Source organism: Bombus pyrosoma, linkage group LG3 (genome assembly GCF_014825855.1).
Source record: "Bombus pyrosoma isolate SC7728 linkage group LG3, ASM1482585v1, whole genome shotgun sequence".
NCBI classification, from domain to species: domain Eukaryota; kingdom Metazoa; phylum Arthropoda; class Insecta; order Hymenoptera; family Apidae; genus Bombus; species Bombus pyrosoma.
This window is the reverse complement of record NC_057772.1, coordinates 16,295,161-16,318,038: the sequence shown is the minus strand read 5'-3', so window position 1 is coordinate 16,318,038 and position 22,878 is coordinate 16,295,161. Positions and strand designations below refer to the sequence as shown.

At 40.6% G+C, this 22,878-nt stretch overlaps 1 protein-coding gene across 3 annotated transcripts in view; it reads left to right on the top strand.

Annotated features, from left to right (window-relative positions):
• LOC122577914 (hormone receptor 4-like) overlaps positions 1-22,878 on the top strand; it is a 155,745-nt gene that overhangs the window by 121,611 nt on the left and 11,256 nt on the right. The window contains exons 1-6 of one of the 3 annotated variants that reach the window (XM_043749618.1): positions 12,318-12,851; positions 15,697-16,713; positions 16,882-17,428; positions 19,066-19,276; positions 19,568-19,921; positions 22,478-22,503. In XM_043749618.1, coding sequence (XP_043605553.1) covers positions 12,512-12,851; positions 15,697-16,713; positions 16,882-17,428; positions 19,066-19,276; positions 19,568-19,921; positions 22,478-22,486 — 2,478 coding nt within the window. In that variant the 5' untranslated portion in view covers positions 12,318-12,511 and the 3' untranslated portion in view covers positions 22,487-22,503. Of the gene's footprint in view, positions 1-9,027; positions 9,133-12,317; positions 12,852-15,696; positions 16,714-16,881; positions 17,429-19,065; positions 19,277-19,567; positions 19,922-22,477; positions 22,504-22,878 lie in introns of those variants that run through there. The other 2 variants (XM_043749617.1, XM_043749616.1) reach the window with 2 other exon arrangements.

The window sequence follows — 22,878 nt, the reverse complement described above, 5'->3', positions numbered from 1 at the left end:
ACGGACTCTTCCGCGTTGATGTATTTTGTAACCGCCATTCGTGCAATTTTTCACAATCCGCTTCTCGCCAATGGACTAATTAAATTTTCCGATCGAGCACGATGGTTGATCGTCTCGATATCGCTTTCTTTTCTCGGCTTCTCTTACTTGATCTCCAGTACGACTTTTCGCTTCGGTGATCGTCTTCCAACGTCACTTTGAGCTGTCCGACGAATTGTTCGTTCCCCTTCATTGGTCTTTCTACTATCGAATGCTCCCTCGGTGAAAGTCTTTAATCGATAAAAGTAGCGTCAATTTTTTCTGCTCCAAGAAAGAAACGAACCTCTCATGCAACACTCCATTAGAGACTGACTCGTCTAATTTGAATCGCGTAACTTAAGAGAAGACCGTGTATTCGACAGGTCACGTTCAAGAATCATTTCCATTTGTTATTCCCATCTTATGATGCTCCGCCACTTGAGCCAGCTATCACGAAGAACTTTGAGAGAGTGAAAGTTCTCGCGTATACGCGTGTCGAGTTTTTGGCATTGGGCGTTTGGATTGGAGGGCCTCGGTTGGTATCGAGGTCACTGGTGCCACCACCACCCAACACCGTGGATCCATGACTTCGGTGGATCGCGTGGCCCGCACAACTGGTTGCCCCAAAAACTTTGGGCTGTGCGAGGCGTTCACTTCGGGCTCCTGCGCGTTGCGACTGCTTCGTCGTCTCTTCCGGACTCTCAGAAAAGTTTATCGTGGCCGTGAGTTCCCCCTTCGACTCGTCGAATAATCGTAGAAACGAATCGTACCGAAATCTTCGCCGATTTCCCATGTTTCTCGATGACTCTATTTCCCGTTAGACACTTGTTGTTGCGACGAGATCTTGATTCCGGACAACGATTTTCGAGACTTGGACTAAAATGAATATGTGTATTTTGAAGGAAAAAACGAATTCACGTGATCCGATTCTCGAAGGGACTGTTACGTGTGTTTAATTGCAGACGAAGTGACCCAATCACGACTCTGTACGTAGTAGTATCGTGCGGACGAACGATCGATGATCGGACGATATCGAGACGAGTGACGAGCGTGAAAGACGGTTGGATATCATACTTCGATAGAAGGCTTCGTTTCGTACTGTGGCATATCATGTGCGCGAAGATGAGTGTTCTACAAGGTCGTCACATAGGTAGGACTATTATTTTAAACTGGTCGTATAAAATTCTGTTTAACGGTGTGCTACTACCTTTACGTCGTTTCGAAGCTGACGAAGATGGCAATTAATAAAGTAGTAATCGATTAATATCACGGATAAATCCGATTAAATTTACGCGAATAGTCAATTGATTGTCGTTCTAACGGAGAACTATCTGTTCTTCGGGGAATGATAGGAAATCACAAGGATTGAATTATCATTTGACAAAGTTTCTAGTGATTTTTTTATAAATCGATTCTAATGATAATCGTGGGGAGAAGTTTTGTGGAATTAATTTCCGAGGTACAACGAGGTGTCAGTTTGTCAGCGTCTTCCAGGTCAATAACACTGCAACGCAATTTCACAATTGTACGTTTCGCTAATTTTGAATCACAGTTCCGACCATATGTATACCAACGATACAGAATGCTGCCAGATTTATTCTCTTCTCGACCGTCATTGGAAACACGAAACACGAAACACGAAACACGAAACACGAATCGTTTGTAGAAAACAAAGTTGATTTTCTTTCTCAGCAATACACGATTTAATCTCGGGTTATATAGCTTATTTATCATTTTTAATTGTAATTTTAAAATTATTGCAAGATTTTAAATTACTTTTTTTGATTTTTTATATATCTCTATATGTGATTCTTTTGATTATATATCTCCATATATTACAATTTTTCGATTGAAAATTCCTTGAAAGATCTCAAATTTATTGCTATTGGAGAGCGGAAGCTACGTATAGAATATTTTGCTTACCGCAAAGTCCTAAGCGATAGTCAGAGTTCTAGTACGATCGATTGCGTAAACGATAGAAACCTGGAACCACGGGGTTCTTTGTAGCTTCGCAACACCGACTTTTGCTCCAGATTGCAACAGTTCGAGCCTCCATCGGTAAACTTCGTTGCACTGTCGTGGCGTAACAAGTGAACTTCACTCGCATTGCCTTACACCGAGCTATCAGGATTTTTCGTGAACGAAATATTTCTACGGGCTTCCTGCTGTTTCGAAACACCGTTGTGCCAACGTGTTGCAATGTTTAAAAGCAATTATGCGCTGATCCGACGATTCGTACGTTCAAAAAATTGATCAAGAGCAACGAAGAACATGTTATGCTTCATAAATAATCTAATGATCCGTAAGAATCTCGTTAAGGTAGCATGTTTGTTGATTCCGCACGAAAAGCGGAGAAATACTCATGAAATTATATGAAACGAAAATTGATCACGCAGTAAATCGTTCTTTCCTTCTAAAATGATCGAACGTCGATTAAGGTTCAACGAAACCAGACTTCTCGTTTTCTCTGCGGAACAACAAAATTGTTAAATCACGAGGATTGCTTCCGACGATTCGACAACGTTCCGAGGAACCGTATCATTAGTAGTCTAGCTTACGTGTCAAAATTCTGGCTCGGTCTGAAAGTAACGGAATACGACGGAGGCGATGGAACGAATTTCGACGTTTCCACGCCGCTCGTCGCCTTATGACACAACACGGCAAAACTTGCCGTAGGAAAAGTAAGGTAAGGCCAGTGGTATAATAGAAACTTTCACTGCGGAGGTTCAACGAACGGGGCTCTGACTCTCACTGGCCGTTCTCACTGGTTGCCCGATTCACGAGTATCCGAGAGACACGACTCCTGTGCCTCCTGCCTCAACGCTTCCTTTTCCTTTTCCTTCTTCTCCCTCGTAAGAAAAATTAAAACGGAATATTTATAACGTTGCTCCAATGTCGTACGAGCGCCGCACGACATTCCCCGATGGATCTCAGTGTATGAATAAACGACAAATCTTTGAAACAATGCTTTGGAAGAACGTTAGTGGCGGACATTATTGCAGACCTATTGTCGGTGATACGTGTATGAAGAACTTTCTTACACGACAATGCCGTTTCCTTAGTCCCGCGAGCGATCCAACCTGTCTGAGATAACACGAAATACACTCGAGGAAGCAGAGTTCCTCGTGTGTTCCTATTTGTTCTCCTTCCTGTCTTCCTTCGTCTCTCCATGCGAAAAAGAAAGTTCGGTGAACGTAGTTCAATCGAGAATCCTCTTTTTGCGCCTCTAGGAAGGAACGCAGACTCGATCCAACTGCTTCGAAGCGATACCGGGATTCATTTTTTTGACATTCTACGGAGATACGTTTCCAGAATGAAAATTTCATCGGTGTAAAAACTATAGCGCTTTTTTCTAACTGATTTAAAGGTTAAATTGGTATTCCCGCAGGGTGTATCGTTACGTTAACAGCGTCGTTTTCCTTCCTCCGATAAGTCGGTTGGAAGGTGGACACGGTTGAAAACGAGGTTTCACATCCGTGAGGACCTGGCCTGATAAGCGATAACTCGCTTTTTCAAATAACAGTACTACACATGGCGATAAAGTACGCGCAAAGCTCGGCATTCGACTTTTCACACGTTCGATTTCTCTTGTAGTCGATCACCGACTACATTATACGTGTATAGGCCTTAAGCGATTCTATAAATATTTCTGCACCTTGATGCATCGAAAATACTGTGATTTTTAGAAAAGAGATTCTATTTTTATTCTGAGCAGATTACTTCGAATAATAATAAAGATTCGTCGCGATGGGTTGATCTTGTTCATTGAACTTCCTACAAGCTTTAGAATTTTGATTCTGGAAAAGCAGTGTTTTCTACACGAATTAATCAATTCCACGATACGTCCTAAATCACGCCCCAAGAGATGTCCTGACCGTTCAAAGCGGCATTATTTTATCCACGACCCATTACCATTGTCAGGAATTCGTTTGCTTGTAGCATGACGCGAGAGCCAATCGCGTGGCCAGGATACTTGAACGGGAGTTAGCCGGGAAAAAAAAAAGAGTAGCAGAGCCTCCAAACACGAGAAACAGAGAGCCTAGAGTCGGACAGATTCGAGTGGGGAGTTGTAGATCTAGGATGTCATGGCGTGGGAGAGTCACTTTCACCATCAGTGGCCCCTATAGCGTTAAAATCTACCTGTGGTACATAAAATTACGCGGCACTGTTTCACTAGATTCGTGATGATGTTAACTGGATAGAAATATGGCATAGAAGAATTCTAAGATATTTTACTTGTATATAGAAAACAGTTTGTCGACATTTCTATCTTTATGGTGAAACCGTTGTTACGATCAGTTTCGAAGTAACAGTTAATTAAAAAACAGAAATAAAATAATAGAGGCTATAGGTGCGAAAAAGAATCTTTTACAGTGAAACATTTATGTAGATAGAATGATTTTGAATGTTTAAATCTACTCTTTAATATTAATGCTTTTCATTCAATCATCACGCGATGGATTATGCAGCTTAGCTACTTCCTGTTACAGTTACGTTCCTATTACGATCGCCAGGAAATAGATTTACGAAAATAATTATACCGGTTTATACGACACAGGAGAAAATATCGACACGATGGAAAATGTAACATGCGATTACCTCGAAGTCGCGATCGATAAAAAAAAATTTTAACTTTCCTGTTATGTAAAACAAAATCTCTAACCTTTCATTCGATTACATAAGCGTTGCTAAACCATGGGTATACTAAACGTTGCAAGCATAAATATTGTTGTATACGGTCCTTTATATTCTAATCGAAAAAGAAACATTTTAGACAAGATAAACTCTGAACAAAAAGAACACAAGAAGGAAGATGTCTGACAACTTAGGTAAATTTTTGAAAAAGATGCGATATTTAAGTAAAATATAAATTTATAAGATATAAAGTAAACAATTTTGTCAAGAACTATTACCGAATAGAATACATTTTTTAAATATTTTGATAAAGGAAATATAACACGCTCGACTTTAAGTCCAATGTATGTAGTTACAGGAATAAGCGTACAAAGTTAAGCAATCGATTCTAAGTCTCGCGAAAATCCCATTCAACAGGGGAATACGCCTAACTTGTGATAATAACGTGTTACACAACTTTCCAATTATCGGGCGACTTCCGATGTTCAATTAAAAGCCTCGTAGAAGCGGTGGACGAAGAGCACCGAGATAAAAAGAAGAGAAAGAGCACGATATATCTGAAAAGCCCTAGCGGTCTCCCTCCTTCTTTGCGACAGCGCCACGTTTAATGAAGCAAATACCACGAGTATCGGGGTAAAGCGCGAACCTCGAAAAAGCTTGGCCGAGATAGCGAGAGCTTGCGTGGCTTTGAGCCCGACACAGAGGCGCGGGCACATGCACACACTCGCGTATACACAACAAGATCGCTGCGCCGCGCCAGCGGCCTCGCAAGAAGAGACCGTAGGTTAGTGCATTGGCTGCACTTTCCGTCTCGGTGTGTACATGTGCACGCCGCAGTGGCGGCAGCTGTCGGTCGTATGCATGCATTGGTTACGCAAGAATAGCAGCGTGTGTGAGACTGCTGACCCACATACGCCAGGGAGCAAGGACCCCGCTGCACCACCACGCACACCCGTTTAGTGCCGCTTGCCGCGAGTATGTGAGCGCGCAGGCGCACCAGCGTTGCTGTGGCCGTGGATCGTGGATGCGCTTCGTCCATGTAATGGTACACGTAAACGCCATCTGGTGCCGCACAAACCTACTACGCATATACCCGCCCACGTGGCTGTGAAGATAGCTTAAGCTACGTTTACAACATCTGTGGCACTTAGCTCGTTTCTGTAACTTCGCTACACTTACGCTGCACTTGACCGGGTATTGGTACATTGCAGCGTTTCGCGACGAATCCATTGGTTTTCCGATGCTACTGGTATTTTCGATTGCGGCCAAGGGGCTCGTTCTCTCAGCTTCCTGCTAGAGCTGTTCGCCTTTGCTCGCGCACAACCACAGTACGTGACGCTCCAACGGCTACGCATTCGAGTGGCGTCGTGTTTATCGGAAATACTTGGTGTATTACTTGTAATCGAGTTGGATACTGCAAAACGGAAAGCGGTGTTTCAGAGATAAATATAAGATAGAATGTATGGGGGAATCGATAGTTTAGGTTAAATTGCCGTGCTCTTGAACATGGGCCGCTCTATCCGCGCGAAACGCAATTAGATGCATTTGCACGCCTTCGCATGTTTGCTTATAATAGAATTATTTCGTTCTTTTCGTTTTCTTCCAATAAATTCGAATACATTGTGGATAGGCATTCCGTCGATCATTGTGGATAGGCAGCGAAACGCGTAGACATACGAGACAGAACGGGGAAAGGAAATATTTTTAAATACAGGCAACCTCGTACAACTAAAAATGGAAGATGTAGTTAGACATGGAAAAGAGTAACATAAGGCAAAATGAAATGTTGTAGAATTATATTTAGTATGGAATTAATTTTATGCCATTTTATGTATCTCTAACTATTTTAAAAACATAGTTTGTTTGAATTGCGTACGCTACCCTCTATAAAACTTCCGACAAGATTGTACAGAAAATTGTGATCGTACAGAAAAAGACTGTTGCTTAACACGGAGCAGTCGTATGTAAGAGAAATTGTTCGATCTGTAAGAGTACTTGACATGAGAGAGAAAGTTGTTCCGTGATTTTACGATACACGATTATTTGCTTAAGCCTGAGCGTAGAAAACTTGACTTGGTTGCAAGCCAGGGGGCGTGAATGATCGTTATCAAATGTTTGTAAATTTAAACTTCCACATAGTTGAAGATGAAATAAACACTGTTAAGGATAAATGGAAATTCAAGACTCCACAGACAAGACATATGCAGGATAAATGTATTTCTTAAATGATATACTTGCGTCAAGTGGACGTCATTAGAGCAACATAATAAAAATTTTTAACAAGACTGTTGTGCAATTTTCAGTTGGTATACGTATTTACACTAATTTCTAATTCCTATCTGGCAGATCTCCTATTCCAAATGTCAGAGATGTTCGTAAAAATGGATTGCAGCTCTAAATACGAGTACCTACATCAATGAGATTAAACATTTTTTTATGAATTAATGCTTTCCTTCTCCCTTCCCAAGAAAAATCACCTGCCAACGTTAATATCGGCCAACATCAATTATCCAGTATCGTTCTATACGATAGGTGGTTCGAAACGGCCGCCAGAACCACACCAAACGCACTACACGCAAACGCGGTTGCATGAATCGAGCGTTCGCATACGATTGGCCCGTATTATCCGCAACATCGCGTTTATTAAAACGACCCATGGTGTGTCATAGACCATTTCTCTCGCGTACAACCGTAAAACTGCCTCTCGTCTCTGTCGACCATTAATTACAAACAGCCGGCAAACAACGATAAGACGCGATTCATCATTATCAGAACACTTTGTATGAGTGAACGAGCATTGTTAAACTGACCTGGTGCACAAATCGACACTTATTCATCAACTTATTCGTTCATCTATGATATCTGAGCGATGACGCTGAAATATACATATGTATATGTACTTTGAATATCGACTTCAAATACTTATTACTCGAGTTTATTCAAGAACAAACTAGGTAAAATTCGATTTTTTTTTTTCTTTTTTAGATTGTCGACTATTGTTAATTAAATAGGCCGAGAAACAAAAGTAAATTATTCCAAATTTTACAGTATGAAATTTATATCCTTTCCCGCCAAAAGAGCAATTCCTTAATTTCCTGATACTTACCTACATCGTTTATCATTAAAACTCTACAACATTTATTGTTCATTATTGGTTGAAGTTATACGATTTCGTGAAATTTTTATAGGCTTATCGCGATTCTATGATTCATTTGTCGATTCTACGATGGATCGGCATCAAATCATATCGTTGTGTGTAGTGCCGCTCAAAGATACTCTCATCCAACGATCCAATTGTATGCTATTGGTTAAAGAGAGGTTAATGGTGAACGCTATGTGTTCGCCGTAATCGCAAACGCGTGCGTCCGACACACGTATCTACTTTCACATTCAATCCGTTCTCTTTGCGATAGCCGATATCCTCGGCCAAGCGAGATGGTTTCCATCACTAATAGTCAAGAAGCGTCTTATGTTGTGGACCCACCAGCCTGCGTTCTCGAACGAACCACGGGAAGGGAAAGCCGTAATCTCGTATTGAGAAGCGTGAAACGACTTGTGAGAAAGTTGCTCTTTAGTAATGAGTCACGCGTGACATAACCTTTATCGTCGTTTTTGGTATCTTTATCAATAGAAGTTTACAGAAGCAGATGCAAGTTTATTTAAAACAACCCTCCCAAAAGTTTCGGACTCATAACCTTTTTTCATAGTAGTCAAATAACTAGCGAGTCTATCCCCAGTATAGATCCATAAAAAGAAATTTTTAGTAGTCAAACGAAGCTAGTTTTAACAGCTATTAATTTCAGAATAAATTCTGGTCGTGATCCTCCGAAAAACACTTTACGAACCTCTTAGATATCGCGAACCACAGCTTGGAAATTCAAGCTTTAGATAGCTTTTAAAATATGCAACTTTTGTTAGCCAGTATTATTTTTAACATAAAAATAACAAAAACAACATTCTCCTTTTCAACAGAGTTTGTAAAAGATGTACTAAATGTGCTTTATATTTTAACAATGTAATGATTTACGTAACAATACGTAGAATGTCCGAGCAATCACTGCCGTGTGAATTGCTCTTTATTCATGAATTCTGTGCTGAAACTTGATCCACGCGAAAGCTTCACCGTGCCATTCATTTATATATCACTGCTGTATAATGAAAGAGGAACGTGACTAGACGGTTCATGATTAATGAAGATGTTTTTCGTGACAGACGCTGCCGAGGCATCTATCGCGACTTTAATTTGTACGATCCTTTGAACCTACCTTCATATATTACATTTATATATTTATTATAACAAGATAATACGTGTCAAACTCGTGTACCAACGATCAACCGATAAACCTAATCCTTTTCCTATCGTTTTATTTGCAGGAATTATGACCCTTACGAGCAGCCCGTGTGAGCTAGACAACATGAGCTTGTTTCAAGACCTCAAGTTGAAAAGGAGGAAGGTCGACTCCCGATGTAGTAGCGACGGTAAGAAATCATTTTCTCTTTCCTTTTCGTTTAATGACGTCTATTTCGAACATACATCGTGCGTAAAAAATGTTATCCCTCATCGACGGATCACAAAACGTTTCCTTATATTTTATCGACTTAATCTTAGTAACATTCCCCTTTCATTTTTCAACGATTAATATACGAAAACTTCGGTTTAGTTCCATTTTAATTATATATAGCATCAAACAGTTTCGTCGATAAGTCACACGACGAACGATAGAATAGAACATTCACATCTCGCTCAGCGATCATTCATCCTTGTCAGTAAATCGTTATCATGAGAGTTCAAAAGTTTTCCTGAATTGTTATCGGCGCATTATCGCGCGTTGCACTAGGTATCTTTGCTTGTGAAGGGAATTACATGGATGACAAGGTATAATGCAACTCTGCGTTCAACAATGGTAAAACGTGTGATTACCAAGCTGAATGACGTTGTCAGAACTAGAGAAGTTGGAACGACTCGTAAATCTCTAATTATTGAGCAGTAATCGTTAATTGTAAAACGAGCAAAACAATATCGTATCGAGATTTCAACAGCTGTCGTAATCGTGTCTTTGAGAGGAATCGTATATCATTGTCTGACCAAAGCTTAGCGAGCGAGCAATCTTTTCTTGTTGAGAATACCTAGAACGAGCCATGAGAGTGATCAGCGCAACTGTAATGATTAGTTGTCGCCCATAATGCCATATTTGATACCCTTATTGCTCCGATTTTCATAACATGCGTACATTACACTACATATGTCGTATAAAACATCAATCATGCTTCATCTGTTCCGCTTTGAAAACCATAAACGAGTAACTGTATCATTACATTACATTACATACAAGAGCACAAACTTCTAGAACCTAGACCGGTGGTCTGCGATACAAATTTATTATATCTTTCCACTCAGCGGACATTTATCGAAATAAAGTTTCTGGATCACCTCCAATGCTGCCTAGTGGTTTTGCAACAATATAAACTCGAGTTATTCAAGTAATGGTGTCAACAAAGTTGACTCGCATTTTAGTTACGCGTGTAGTCGCATTGTCATCATGCATCGGTCGAGCTACATAATTTTACCATGCATCTTTTATTTGAAGGACGTTGAAGAAATATGCGCATATTCGTTTCCAAATAGAATTGAATTCACTAAAATAACTAATTTAATAAAATAATTTCAAATCGGGGAATCGTAAAATCCGCGAGGCTACTCGAAATAATAAATTGGACAAAAAGACAATAAAACGTTACTATTTGCAAAGAGAGACAAATGTGACAATGCAATGAGAAATCCGTCATGGGTCTACTGAATATCTATCATCTAAAGTAAGCAACGACGAAAAATTAATAACTTAACAAAATGATAGACAGACGTGAGATAATAAGCTGCTCTAATATCGTGCCAAGAGTGTCAACTTCTTATCCCCCTCCAATCATTGACACTCTCAATCTTTAACACCTATAACGTCCGTCACTCTGAAATTGTACGTTTTACGCAGTTCCCTCTCTTGAAAATCCTTATGCTCGGCCAGATTCAGTCATCGGCGACTTCAGAGAAACGCCATAGACGCTTTTATTATTGTGTCTCCTAAACACGATTTCGAGTGGTCGGTTATGATGGACTGGTTGCCGTGGGGCTAGTTGAAGCATCTCGATCGCTTCTGTGTAGTGAGTAGCGCAAAGAGGGAAGGTAGTAAGTTCAGAAAGAGAGGGGGTGCTGGTTGCTAGCGGTGGTGCAGGGTTGAATATCAACCCACGCGGTTTCCCGGACGTGCACCGGTGCTAGTTCGGCTTCGTCTGAACTCGCGCCAGCACGCGATAAACCACCTTCCATTGTGCCCTCCACGCACAAGCTATCGAAAATCTAACGAATATAGTTAACCACTGGACGGACAAAACAGAGGAGCTAATTATCTGTGGTGAAAGAAATCTATGACCAGCTGTGCGTTAATTAAGCTGCATTGATTCCTCGAACATCATTCGCAAATGTAACCGATACCAATGACCCTCGATCTACCGGCGATTAGAGGTCAGAGACTGTCGTTGGCCGGAAGCCGAATCGATGGTAACGACGGTGAACCTGGATTGTTGTTATGCCAGAAATAACGTCGATTTGGAAGGGCGTATGCGGGATCGAGTTTCATACGATAAAGTTGACGGTTCTTCTTCTCCCCTTACCGAAGACGGACGGTTCGTTCGCGAGATGGCACATGAATGAGCCAGTTTTCCGAGGGACGATTATTCCAAGCGAGCCACATCTTGGAGAATCATTGATCTTTCGCTCCGGGGCCACGCGCGAGCAACGTCATATGCGGAGGAACGTGCGACGCAATTACACGGTGACGTGTGCCAGCCAGAACGGCATAGTGTTTTATGAATGTAACAATACGGAAAAATACTTGGACGAGTACCAATCGCTCTTGATATCTCAACATTGTAACCGAGGAAAGTGATATTTTCTTCGTATTCTGGAAATAAAAGATCGATCGGATCGTGTTTAACGTCACAATAGGATACGATAGTTGATTAGTTTCTCATCATGTTTGTGAATGTGTTGCGGCTAACTTGTTACGATCACGATGGTTAAATAATGTTAACACGACATGACACCTATTCCTTTTCGTTTTGTTTCATTCTGTATTGATTCTATTTTTTATTAAATTTATTATTTTATACTTTGCTTTGCATTATGATTGAAAATGGAAAATGTATGGTAAAGAGAATAGAAAACAAACGGCGACATCAATTACTAGATGGTTGTTGAAACTCTAGTTTAGTGCCGATGATATTAGTCGACTGGTACCGCATGAAGGAGGGGATCGATGCTTTTCGGTGCGTCTGACCCATGATATGCTATTCTACTGAAAGCTGCTTCTTGCGTAAACCTTACATAAATATAATTTTTTATAAACTTTCAAAAAGTACGTGATCGTTGTTATCAAAATAATATATCTATATACTATTTAATATATATTAAATATTTACATATTTAATTTGATACAAGGTTTTTATTCGTGACAAGCAAATAAGTGAGATTAATAGCACGCTTTTGTACCAACCGAAGTACACAAAAGTTTTGCATTAAAATTAAATCTATAATATTATTCCAATAAATTTATCCATAATACGTGCCAACATGGAAGGATATTTTTTAACAAGAATATTAAAAATAATAAGCCTGTAATAACGTACGGGCCATATACCAATCAAACATGATCATTTTGAAGAGGTGCAAGGATATCGAAGTTACCGAAGACAATCGATGAAGAGAATTGAGTTTAACAAAGAACCGTGATACTCTACGCAACAAGTACTTACATATGTACCTTCTACGAAGCTTGAGCAATCGTTCAATATCGACGATACATACATGGAAAACGTAATGGAGAAGTTGAATATCTACGATGACGAAACAATGGACTTTACATTGAAAAATAGTTTGTTTTTCACGTCTCATCTTCACCGTATGGAGAATTGGAACTCATTGAACATAAATCTAAGAACACTTCAAGCGCTAAGAACACCGTTGAATAATTTTCCATCGTATTCCTATTTGTATCATCCGTACAACGCTTTCTCAATGTCACCCTATCAAAATTATTTCGACTTTCGTCATTACTTCAGATCTCACCTGATAATGGCCCCGTATGCGATGCTAGATCATCGGTACTGCTGCTACGGTTCAACTAACCGTTGTTCATCGATATTCGGTAAACAGACGATTTTAAGTTTCCGAGATTCGTGCCTGGAACAGTTTAAACCCACGTTCTTAAGAACTTTGTCAGACCGTTCAGTTTATGTAAATTCTTTTGTCAGTTTTCAATTCTGTACCTCGAGGAAAAAGCATACTCTCGCTCATATTGCAAATTTAGACTTAATTTCTATTTTATTACATATACCTAAAACAAACTTCAGTTTCTATTTTCTTTTTTTATTCATATGATTTTTATTTTACGCTGTTTAAACAGCAATGGAAAACTAGTTCTGCAAACTATTTTAGCTAAATATTTTGTTGTTTATTTATATTTTTCGACAATTCAATTTTTACAGCCGGAATTATATTTACAATTATATCAGTTCCTATAAGTAAACCAGCACATTTTTAAATGACAAAAAAGAATAAAAGACGCAAATGTGAGTTTATACTGATCCATTACGGGCCCCCACAATAGCGCCAAACCATAGCACGTCGGTACTCTGAGCTTTAAGTATTAATCATGCAAGGACAGACATACGAGATCATCTTCGTAACATCGACATTATTAATTGTTCACTGTGATTGTCGTGTTGATCATCGACTCATTCGCTGATGATGAATGAAGTTCTCGTCGTCTCCTACAGTTACGCGACACGTGATCAGAATCGAAAGGCTTGAAAGCGGGATTGAATAACCGGCGGAAGGAATCGATTCCAACCGTTCCTAAGGGGGAGGGGGGATATCTAAACGAGAGGAAGACAATGAAAGGCGGTAAATGAATAATCCACGGGAACCGATTTTCACGCTGATCGGTCTATTAATAGCTGTGAGAACTAGTACCTAGGTACCTACAATCACAACCCGACCTTGTCAACTGCATTCCTTCCTTGACCTACACGAACAGCCGTAGTCCCCACATCCTTTTCACGATCTAAGCACTCCGAACGGGTATTACACTTTCGTGTTGGTCGCGTAAATTGCTCTCGCTGCAAAATATCCTTGCAGCTGCACGTGCAATCTCGAACACTTCCCGCACCCTAGGGCACGATATAAAGGGAAAACCATTCCACGACTGAACAATCTCAAACTAGTACTACATGCCACAATGTTACTGCTCTCGCTAAATTTCTCATAGAATTAAAACGACGGGAATATTTTGATCGTTCCGTTTATGAATATCCAAGTTGATTTTAAAATAGCCACCTTTTCCTATTTTAATACAAATATAATTAGAATGAAAGTAAAAGTTTTTATTATATATACATATATATTTTTTTTAATAAATGCAATGTTGTCATGGGAAGTAAAAGAACAAGTATGCATAATATAATAGTGAGGTGGTTATAACGTGTAGACGTGTTTAATAAAGTAACGAGTGGATGAATTCGTAATAGATTCAGATGTATTAAAATAATTATACGTATAAATACAGAGATAGTGTATGCCGGTTGTAATCTATGCCGATCGAAGAAAGGATAATAATACTCTGTCTTAGGGAGCACGTTTATACATTTATATCAACGGATACCATACCGGATACGATACCATAAAAAGTTAACCTTCTTATGTAACTCTGGCTGAAAATTACAAGAAACGGCGATAACAATTTGTTCAGAGTTCATTTGCCTCTAGACCTTGTAAACCAAAACAACGTTAGTGTTCAAAGGTACAATAATATGAGTCTCCGTAAAATTTGAATTCTCCATTTCAACTTGACTTTTTCTACGCTCATGTGCCGCTACAATAGTAAAATACAAATATTTGTTCCATTGTAAAGCATAGTATTCCTTTTCTGCCAGTATAATACACCGTAATCCGGTCAGTTAATATCTCAAACGTCGACATCGGAAAGAACAATACGATAAAAGTCGAAATATATCCATTGAAGGTATTCGATTTGATTTTTAAACAGATGGGTACGAGCAACAAACTATGACATGGTTCTTTTGAAACTCGTCTGTCAACGTTATAAAACCTTGGATTGGCAGTCCACCGTGATAAGTGCTATTAATCTTCGTAATAGACCACCAGGCATGCTTATTCGCGATGATTAATAACATTTTCATATCTCCTAGAACACCAAAACCAAACCTATTAACGCGAAACATCGGAGTTCGAGACGGTTACGCGATCGTTGAACCACATAGTTTAACCAGCGAACAAAGAAGAACCGCATCTCACATAACTTTTATAATCTCGTGCGAATCGCGCGTGAAAGCGATGGAATCGTCTAACTGCAATAATTGTTATTAATGCTCGGTGAAACGCGGTTGCTTAACCATGCAAGAATAGTAATGATCAATACGTTACGCGTTACGTTACGAAGTGTCAAAACAGAATGCAGCAACGTGTTCATCTCTATTAGGCCAACATCAGATCGATATAGAGATTACTTGCAGCGATAGAGCTGAATCTCTCGTTCAACGATTTGCGCTAGAACATTTGCAAATTAATTTTGCATAGCCAAGCATCGTCAATTTTCATCCTGTTACCAGGAAAATATTTCTTTCCATATTATCGCAAAATGTTTCGCACGATTACCGTTAATATAACTCCATCCAAGAATCTCAATGATCAATTTCGATTTTCTTAAATTGCATCGCCGTCATTGATGCGTTTCCAGTTAATTCCTTCAAAGATCGTAAAATTCGTTCGTTAATGAAATTTCGGTCAGAAAATCGTTCTTCATCGCCATCATCGCCATGATCATCACGACCGAAATGGCAGCCCATAATCATGTGTACACGCGTCAAGACTAATCACGCTTCATCCACGTCCGTAATCGCGGCCTTCCCAAGGTAAACGTGTGCCAAATGTTCCATCGAGTATAAACGTGAGACCAACGCCTTATTTCTCAGACTCCCCGGTATCCCTTGGATCAGCAGGCTCGCCGCTCGGGATCCAGCCGGCGGACGCTCCTTCACCCATAAACTTTCCTGCTCCAGGGGAGAGCATGGCAGACACCTCGACCCTGTCGCCGGAGGCTAACATGCCGAGCTCGCCGGGCTGCCCCGTGGTCAAAGTCAAAAGCGAGTATCTGCTAGGCATCCCGAGTCCGGGGACACCGCGAGATCCTCTTCGTGGAAGCGGGGCAGCAACTGGCTTGGAAACTCGTGATACAACCTGTTCGGACCGTGCGTCACCCGATTCAGTCTTCCCTGATGCCACTTCGATGGTGGGCTACAGAGTCGTCGAGGAACAGCAGCAACAGCAGCAGCAGCACTATCACCAGCAACAGCAGCAACAACAACAACAACAGCAGCAGCAGCAACAGCAACAGCATCAACAACAACGTTCCGGTACACCCGTACCAACCAGGTTGTCGCCTTATTCGCCGATGCAAGCGGTCTCCACGACTCCCATGCCTCAAGAAGCGACTTCAAGAAGCGACAGCCCCGACAAGGGTGACTTATCGTCGGCGCAGACGAAGGAGGAGTCCGATAACTCGGTTTTTGACGGAGGAGGTGGTGGTGGTAGCGGCGGTGGTGGTCGTTCGGAGACTTCCAGTCAACCTAGTCACCGAAGCAGCCCGTCTTCTCAATATAGCCCTAGCCAGAGTATGAGTCCTAGCGCGAGTGCGACACACACTACTCAACAACAGCAACCGCAAACACAGCCAACACCGCTGAGACCCCGAGTGCCCTCGGTGCCACCTCACCTTCTAGCTCACCATCAATTTTGGTCACAAAACAACGGTATACAGGGGTTCGCTACGCAAAGGCTATTGAACGGGGTCATCAGTAGCGCTGTTAACTATGGACAGAACGCTGCAGTTGCATCCACTAGTAGCAGTACAAGTTTGAGCAGCAGTACAGGGAGCAGCGGGAATGGGGCAACTTCCACGAGTACGGGGGCAACTAGTACAGCTTCCTCGTGTAAGTCAGAAGTCAGTCATAACGATAGATATTCTTACTTGACATTTAATCTGAGTCTAATACATTAATCACGTTGTGTTAACGTGGCGCCTCATTCAATCTTGCTCAGTTGATGGAATAGAAATTTAGAATAAGATTTTAATCGAAATACGACATATTTTATTTCAGGCGAAACGATGAAACCACCGACACAAAGGCCCACGCCAGCGCCCCCAAGACCACCTCCCACCGTAATCATGGGTGAAATCGGTGGCGTTCGGACGATGATATGGTCCGCGCCACCATTGGACCCCGTACCACCGCCAGCGGCTTCGTGGACGGCAACGGCCGCGGCGGCATCCTGTTCCTCCTCGGAAGAGTCGGCTGCCCAGCTACTTTTAAATCTCGGACAGGAGTCCAGGGGCAAACCATCCTCCGTTTCCTATTCTTCCGGTCCACCACTCAATATGGAGAGGTTATGGGCTGGCGATATGACGCAATTACCGGCCGCGCAACAGATGCAAGCGCTCAACTTGACGGCTTCCGGGTCTGGTCAAACGTGGGAGAGAAACGGAGGAGTCGTCAAGTCCGAGACGGCATCGCAGTCGATATCAGTCGCTCCACCTGCACCACCGATGCCACCTCAAGAACACGAGGAAGACGAAACACCTATGATATGTATGATTTGCGAGGACAAAGCTACTGGTTTGCATTACGGCATCATCACGTGTGAAGGGTGAGTGGTGTAACGTTCTTCTCTCTTTTAACGACGCATTAGATAATAGAGTAACAACTATTCGTAGCAGACAATTAGCGTTTAATGGTTTCTGGACTACGTACTTGTTTGTTTGGCACATGTTAATTTTTTTCGAAATCATTTAGAAAACTCCAATCGATTTGAAAATATCGATGGAAATAGATTAGTTACGACTTAGAGAATCCTTTGACAAGTAGCAATTATCTAAATAAGGTTATCTTAATGGAAAATAAATTAACTTGCAAATACGAGGAATAAAATCAAATTCAGTAGAATTGTATTCATAGTATGTAGAGATGATGTACAAAGATAAAGTCCTTTTAATCGTTCAATTTATTGGAAACTCGAATAAGTTATTAATTGAAAAAAAAAGTTGCTTATAAAATCTGTCAAATGCATCAACGAACAGTAAATTATAAAACAGAATTTAGAGTGCAAATATAACTTCTCTCGTTGTTAAAAATATTAAGAACAACGTGTATTACTTGTACATGTATTAATACCAAAAAGTTCCAAAAATATCTTTGTTTCGCTATTTCGTAAATAGAGAACAAAGATAGTCTTGTGAAAGACGAGAAACAACGAGTAAATTCTTCGAGATATCGCTGGCGATGCACTCAAGCACGATGAGATCGAAGTGTGATAATCAAATTAGTCGTCTGTAAAACTGATCCCGTTGTATATCTCGAACAGCTTAGTCTGGAATGCCATAGCGGCGACGCGTTACGAGTCAGAGATTCGGACGATCCGCTTAATTACAGATAATCAAACGAAACTATGTACGGAAAGTTAAAACTACACTAGTCACGATACCTCGCGGCGAACTCTGACCTTTAGATGGTGCTAAATACTACCTACGTTTCAACGTTGAGAACAGAGAAATATATTGTTTCTAGAATCTGCGAGGTTACCATGTTACGCTTCAATAATGTATATAGATAGATATCCTCTTGTAGATATTATGTCACCAAGTTTTTCATTATTTCCCCTTTCGTGATACGACGACACTCGGTCTCTTCAAGTGCACCTCAAGGCTTCAAGGTACTACCCATTCTAATATATCCTGCAACGCGGTTGATTAATCCCTAAGGTACTACAGGGTATCGTTACTTGCTTTCATGCTTGTGCATTCAATGTCTATCGCCATATCCGACAAATCCGGCAAATTAGTTGAGAAAAGTCGACGACCAATTTCTCTGCGCATCCCAGTGTAGCTATAATTCTCCAAGTATGAATCTTTAATCGGTTTCTAGAATCGAGATCATCCCCTGAGGAGCAAGGAAAACTTTGAAACTTTATTCGTTGGATAGAAAATCTTTGATGACTAATTGTAAAATGCCTTCCACTCTATCTGCTCTACACTTCACGCTAACTAAAAGATCGGTGTTTCAAAAAAGGACATGACTGTTTGAAACAGGACAAGTGTCACGATATAATCTACATCTTGAAAATAAAACAGATTTCTATCGTCTAATTCGTTTACAATGTACTGAGTCACGGATAACAATAATTTGTTATAGTAAACATAAGTTCTTATACTGGAATCTCTGGAAAGTTCTTATAAAATCTTCTTATGAATGTGCAATATGAAAGAGCATGAAATTATGTGTGTGCAGGTGTAAGGGTTTCTTCAAAAGAACTGTACAAAATAGGCGAGTGTACACGTGCGTGGCAGAAGGTGGTTGCGAAATTACGAAGGCCCAAAGAAACAGGTGTCAGTACTGTCGTTTCAAAAAGTGCATTGAACAGGGTATGGTCCTTCAGGCCGTTCGAGAAGATCGAATGCCTGGAGGAAGAAATTCTGGTGCTGTATATAACCTTTACAAGGTTAGTATTAACTTGATATCTTCGATAATTATTAACACCATAAAATAAAGATATCAAATAATTAAGACATTATTCAATAAAATTATCTTTTCAAGAGCGAAAGACATACGAAAGGTTTTTAAAAACACTAATGCTCCCTAACTCTTTGTCGACGATGTACATGTGAATACAAAAATGAGAAACTGATCCTTAATCTAAGATATATTCACGCACTCAACAACTACATGTCAATCGTTGTATTGCTTTCCAAGGTAAATGATTAATTTTATTCCGCCTTCTTTCCTTCCATAGGTGAAGTACAAGAAGCACAAGAAAAGTAACAAAACAAGTGGAGTGGGCGGAAGCATGGGTGGCATAAGTAGCGGCGGTAATGTTGGCGGTGTTAACGGGTCGGGATCCCTTGGTGGTAGCAAAAGCACCATGGGTTCGACGATGCTTGACAAACACATGGCTGTAGCCGCAGTCGCTCACCACAGCCAACAGCAACATGTCCAGCTAGCTGGTGGTTTTCTTCATCATCACAAGATTTCGTCGGGCGACCCGCTCAACTCGCAATCTACCACCAGTCACTCAAGTCACCCCGCGCATTCGGGACACCTTGTTAATGGGACGATCCTGAAGACAGCGCTCACCAACCCCTCCGAAGTGAGTTCACGTCATGTTCTGCACTTTTACACCGTTCTTCTTCTGCCTTGATTTTTTACTATAATGCCTAACTTTTAAACGAAGGTCCTCACGATCTAGCGAAGAGATATGTAGTAGGTATCTTGTCCAATGACGCATGAACGACATTCCATTGGCAGATAATGTTTTGTAGACTCTAGATACGGAAGGATTAAATCGGCAACAATGAGCGAAAGCACGAGAAAACAGACTTTAATTCTACTGTAATATTTGAATTTTTATGACCCAATATTGCTCTCGTTTTAATAAATCAGAAGACTATTAATGTTTTAAGAAAAGATCTATCATAAAATTCAACTTAAAAGTTATCTATTAATCTTGTGAAATTGAAAAATATTGAGAAATATTGATTAATACATACGCATAATGTTCTTCTTTTTCACTCTCTCGTATTTTCATCAAAGCTAAGAAATTTGTTAACAACAGGAAGGGACCACCACGGTAACTTCCACTTGTTTCCCTGTTCCTTTGAACATCTCTTCGTAAGCAACATGACGCAACGTATTCGATTCCACGCGATCTTTCTGCATGATAACTCATGGAAGCGCACTAGATATAACGTCTAAGAAAGAAAGTGGGATTTCTCTATCAGTTCTCCATTAGGTCGATTATCTAACAAACCAACCAACATATATACGTGTAAAATGTTTTTTCCTCTGTTCGCGTCTTAACGAACACTCCGCGAACGTGTATAGATCAACGTCGCCCGTGCAACCGTAACACGATTTCGAATGATTTATTCGAGACGGCTCGTTAGAAATCGAGCACGGGTCGACAAAAGTTGATCTTCGTCGAGAGAATGCACCGTTGATGAGAACGTCCCGAAGGTATCTTCACTTTCACTTTCGAAGCAGCTGCACGCGATCGGATCACATGCGCCAACGCGATCTTTCTCGCTCATGGGGATTTCTTTCATCCAATTCAGCACGTTCTCGATCGGTTTCAACGCGATTAAACACCAGGAAAATACGATGATATCGTATTAATCGGATCAACTCGATCTTCCACATATCGGAAACAACGGTGAAATTTCAACTCCTCGCGACCTTTCCTTCAGAAATGAATCCAGGAATGAATCACGAGATCGCGCAAAAATGGTATTGGCTAGGTTACGGCATCAGTAACTTTAGTTTCGAGATCGTGAGGAGGCCGTTATGTACGCGTTTAAAACAGTCATTTGAGGAATGTTAGTCGGTCGATGAATTCTGCACAATGACTACACGGCTTCTAGATTGAGGCTAAAGTCATACAGAAAATGAATATGTGAACGATTACAGAATTATCGCGAATAGTATGATTAAATTTTGTTCCTCTTCGCTTTCACCACATTTCAATGATCGAAAAAACCATTAACAATTCTGTAACAAATTCTCAAAGGAAATTAAATAAGTATGATATGCGCCATTTATAATTTTTCTGCTTACGAGACTATATGATACAGTCTAAAAGGTAATGGGAAGACGTTAGAACAAGTGAGCTAGTTAATGATACAAAGAAATATATTTATTATTGTGAGGAATTGAAACAGTGTTTTGTTGTTTCGGAAAAAAATTTGAGAACATAGTAACAAGTTACAAAGAAACGCTAAAAAATATAGATCATGTTGCATGTTTTACGTTTGCGTGACGATCATTCTATTTTCCTGATCTTTGAAATTGGCGGGAATTGATTAAAAATGATCGATCTTATAAAAATGTATTTGGTTAAGAAACCTTAAACATATGAAATAATCAAGAGCTGACATCTCGATACGTCAAATTAACGATAAAAGATATGAAAAAATGTAAAAAAGAACGCTGGAAAGCACGAATAATAAAATAAGCAGAGGAACAAGTAGATGGGAAAAAGTAATCAAATTCGACGGATTTCGACGGATTTCGACGGATTTCGACCATTTTCGAGAACGATCCTGAAATGAATGAACTCCATATTGCAATTTCACTTTCTTACGACTTTGCTTGCGCAAGCCTCAAGGTTTCCCACATTACGAAAGCCGATAGATACCAGCAAGCCGAGTACTTGGTTGGTCGTCGTCGTCTCACATGCCTTTTCGTGCTCGTCTAAACATAGTACTATCTTTTACGTCGTGAAAGTGTTTCCTATTAGAGGTTCGAGCTGCACCAACCATTTCGCGTGGTTCAACGAGCTAAACCTTCACAACCGAAATTAATCCTCTAAACGATGAACGCTCGTTCGAAATAGAACTGCGCGACTCATCGTTGATCAGTAATGATCGAACTTCATTGAAATGACGCGATTGTAACGGTGGATCGTGGATGTTTATCAATATTCTGTGCCGTTCGCGTAATATTTTTCACGAACGTCAACGATCGATATACGGCATCGAAACGAACCGTGATAATCAGATCGTTTTAATTCGTCGCGTGAAAGCTCACGCGTTGACGAACGTTGTCAGGGACCATTTACGCGACAAGAGTATATAGATACATACGTAACGTAGCTCGGTGCGCAATCAACTATCGAGAATATTCGAATGACGCTGTGTTACGTTTACAGACCAGGTGAGGTATGCAAACAACGAGAAGAATTACCGGGAACAGTAAGTCCGGTAGAGGCCATTGCCAAAAGTGAAATCGATGACTCCCGAACCGGATAAATATTGCCTTGTGGATGGAATACGATTAAGGAGGTCACTTTCCATCTCCAGGCGAATCGTTGCACACTCGCCACGATGCAGCGTATGGATTCTCATGAATTTCAAAAGTTCTCCTCCCGCGTTGGAAGAATGGAGAGTTTCGAAATGCATAAAGATTCGGATTAACATGTTTCTCCAGAAACAAGATTCCAGATCTTTGCCAAGAAATGCGACAGTGCGAGAACGATATTGTCCATGGAGTTTACCAGAGCTTTTTCTAGAAGCTTCTGATTGCAAGAAGTAGAATTTGTAAGAAGGATGA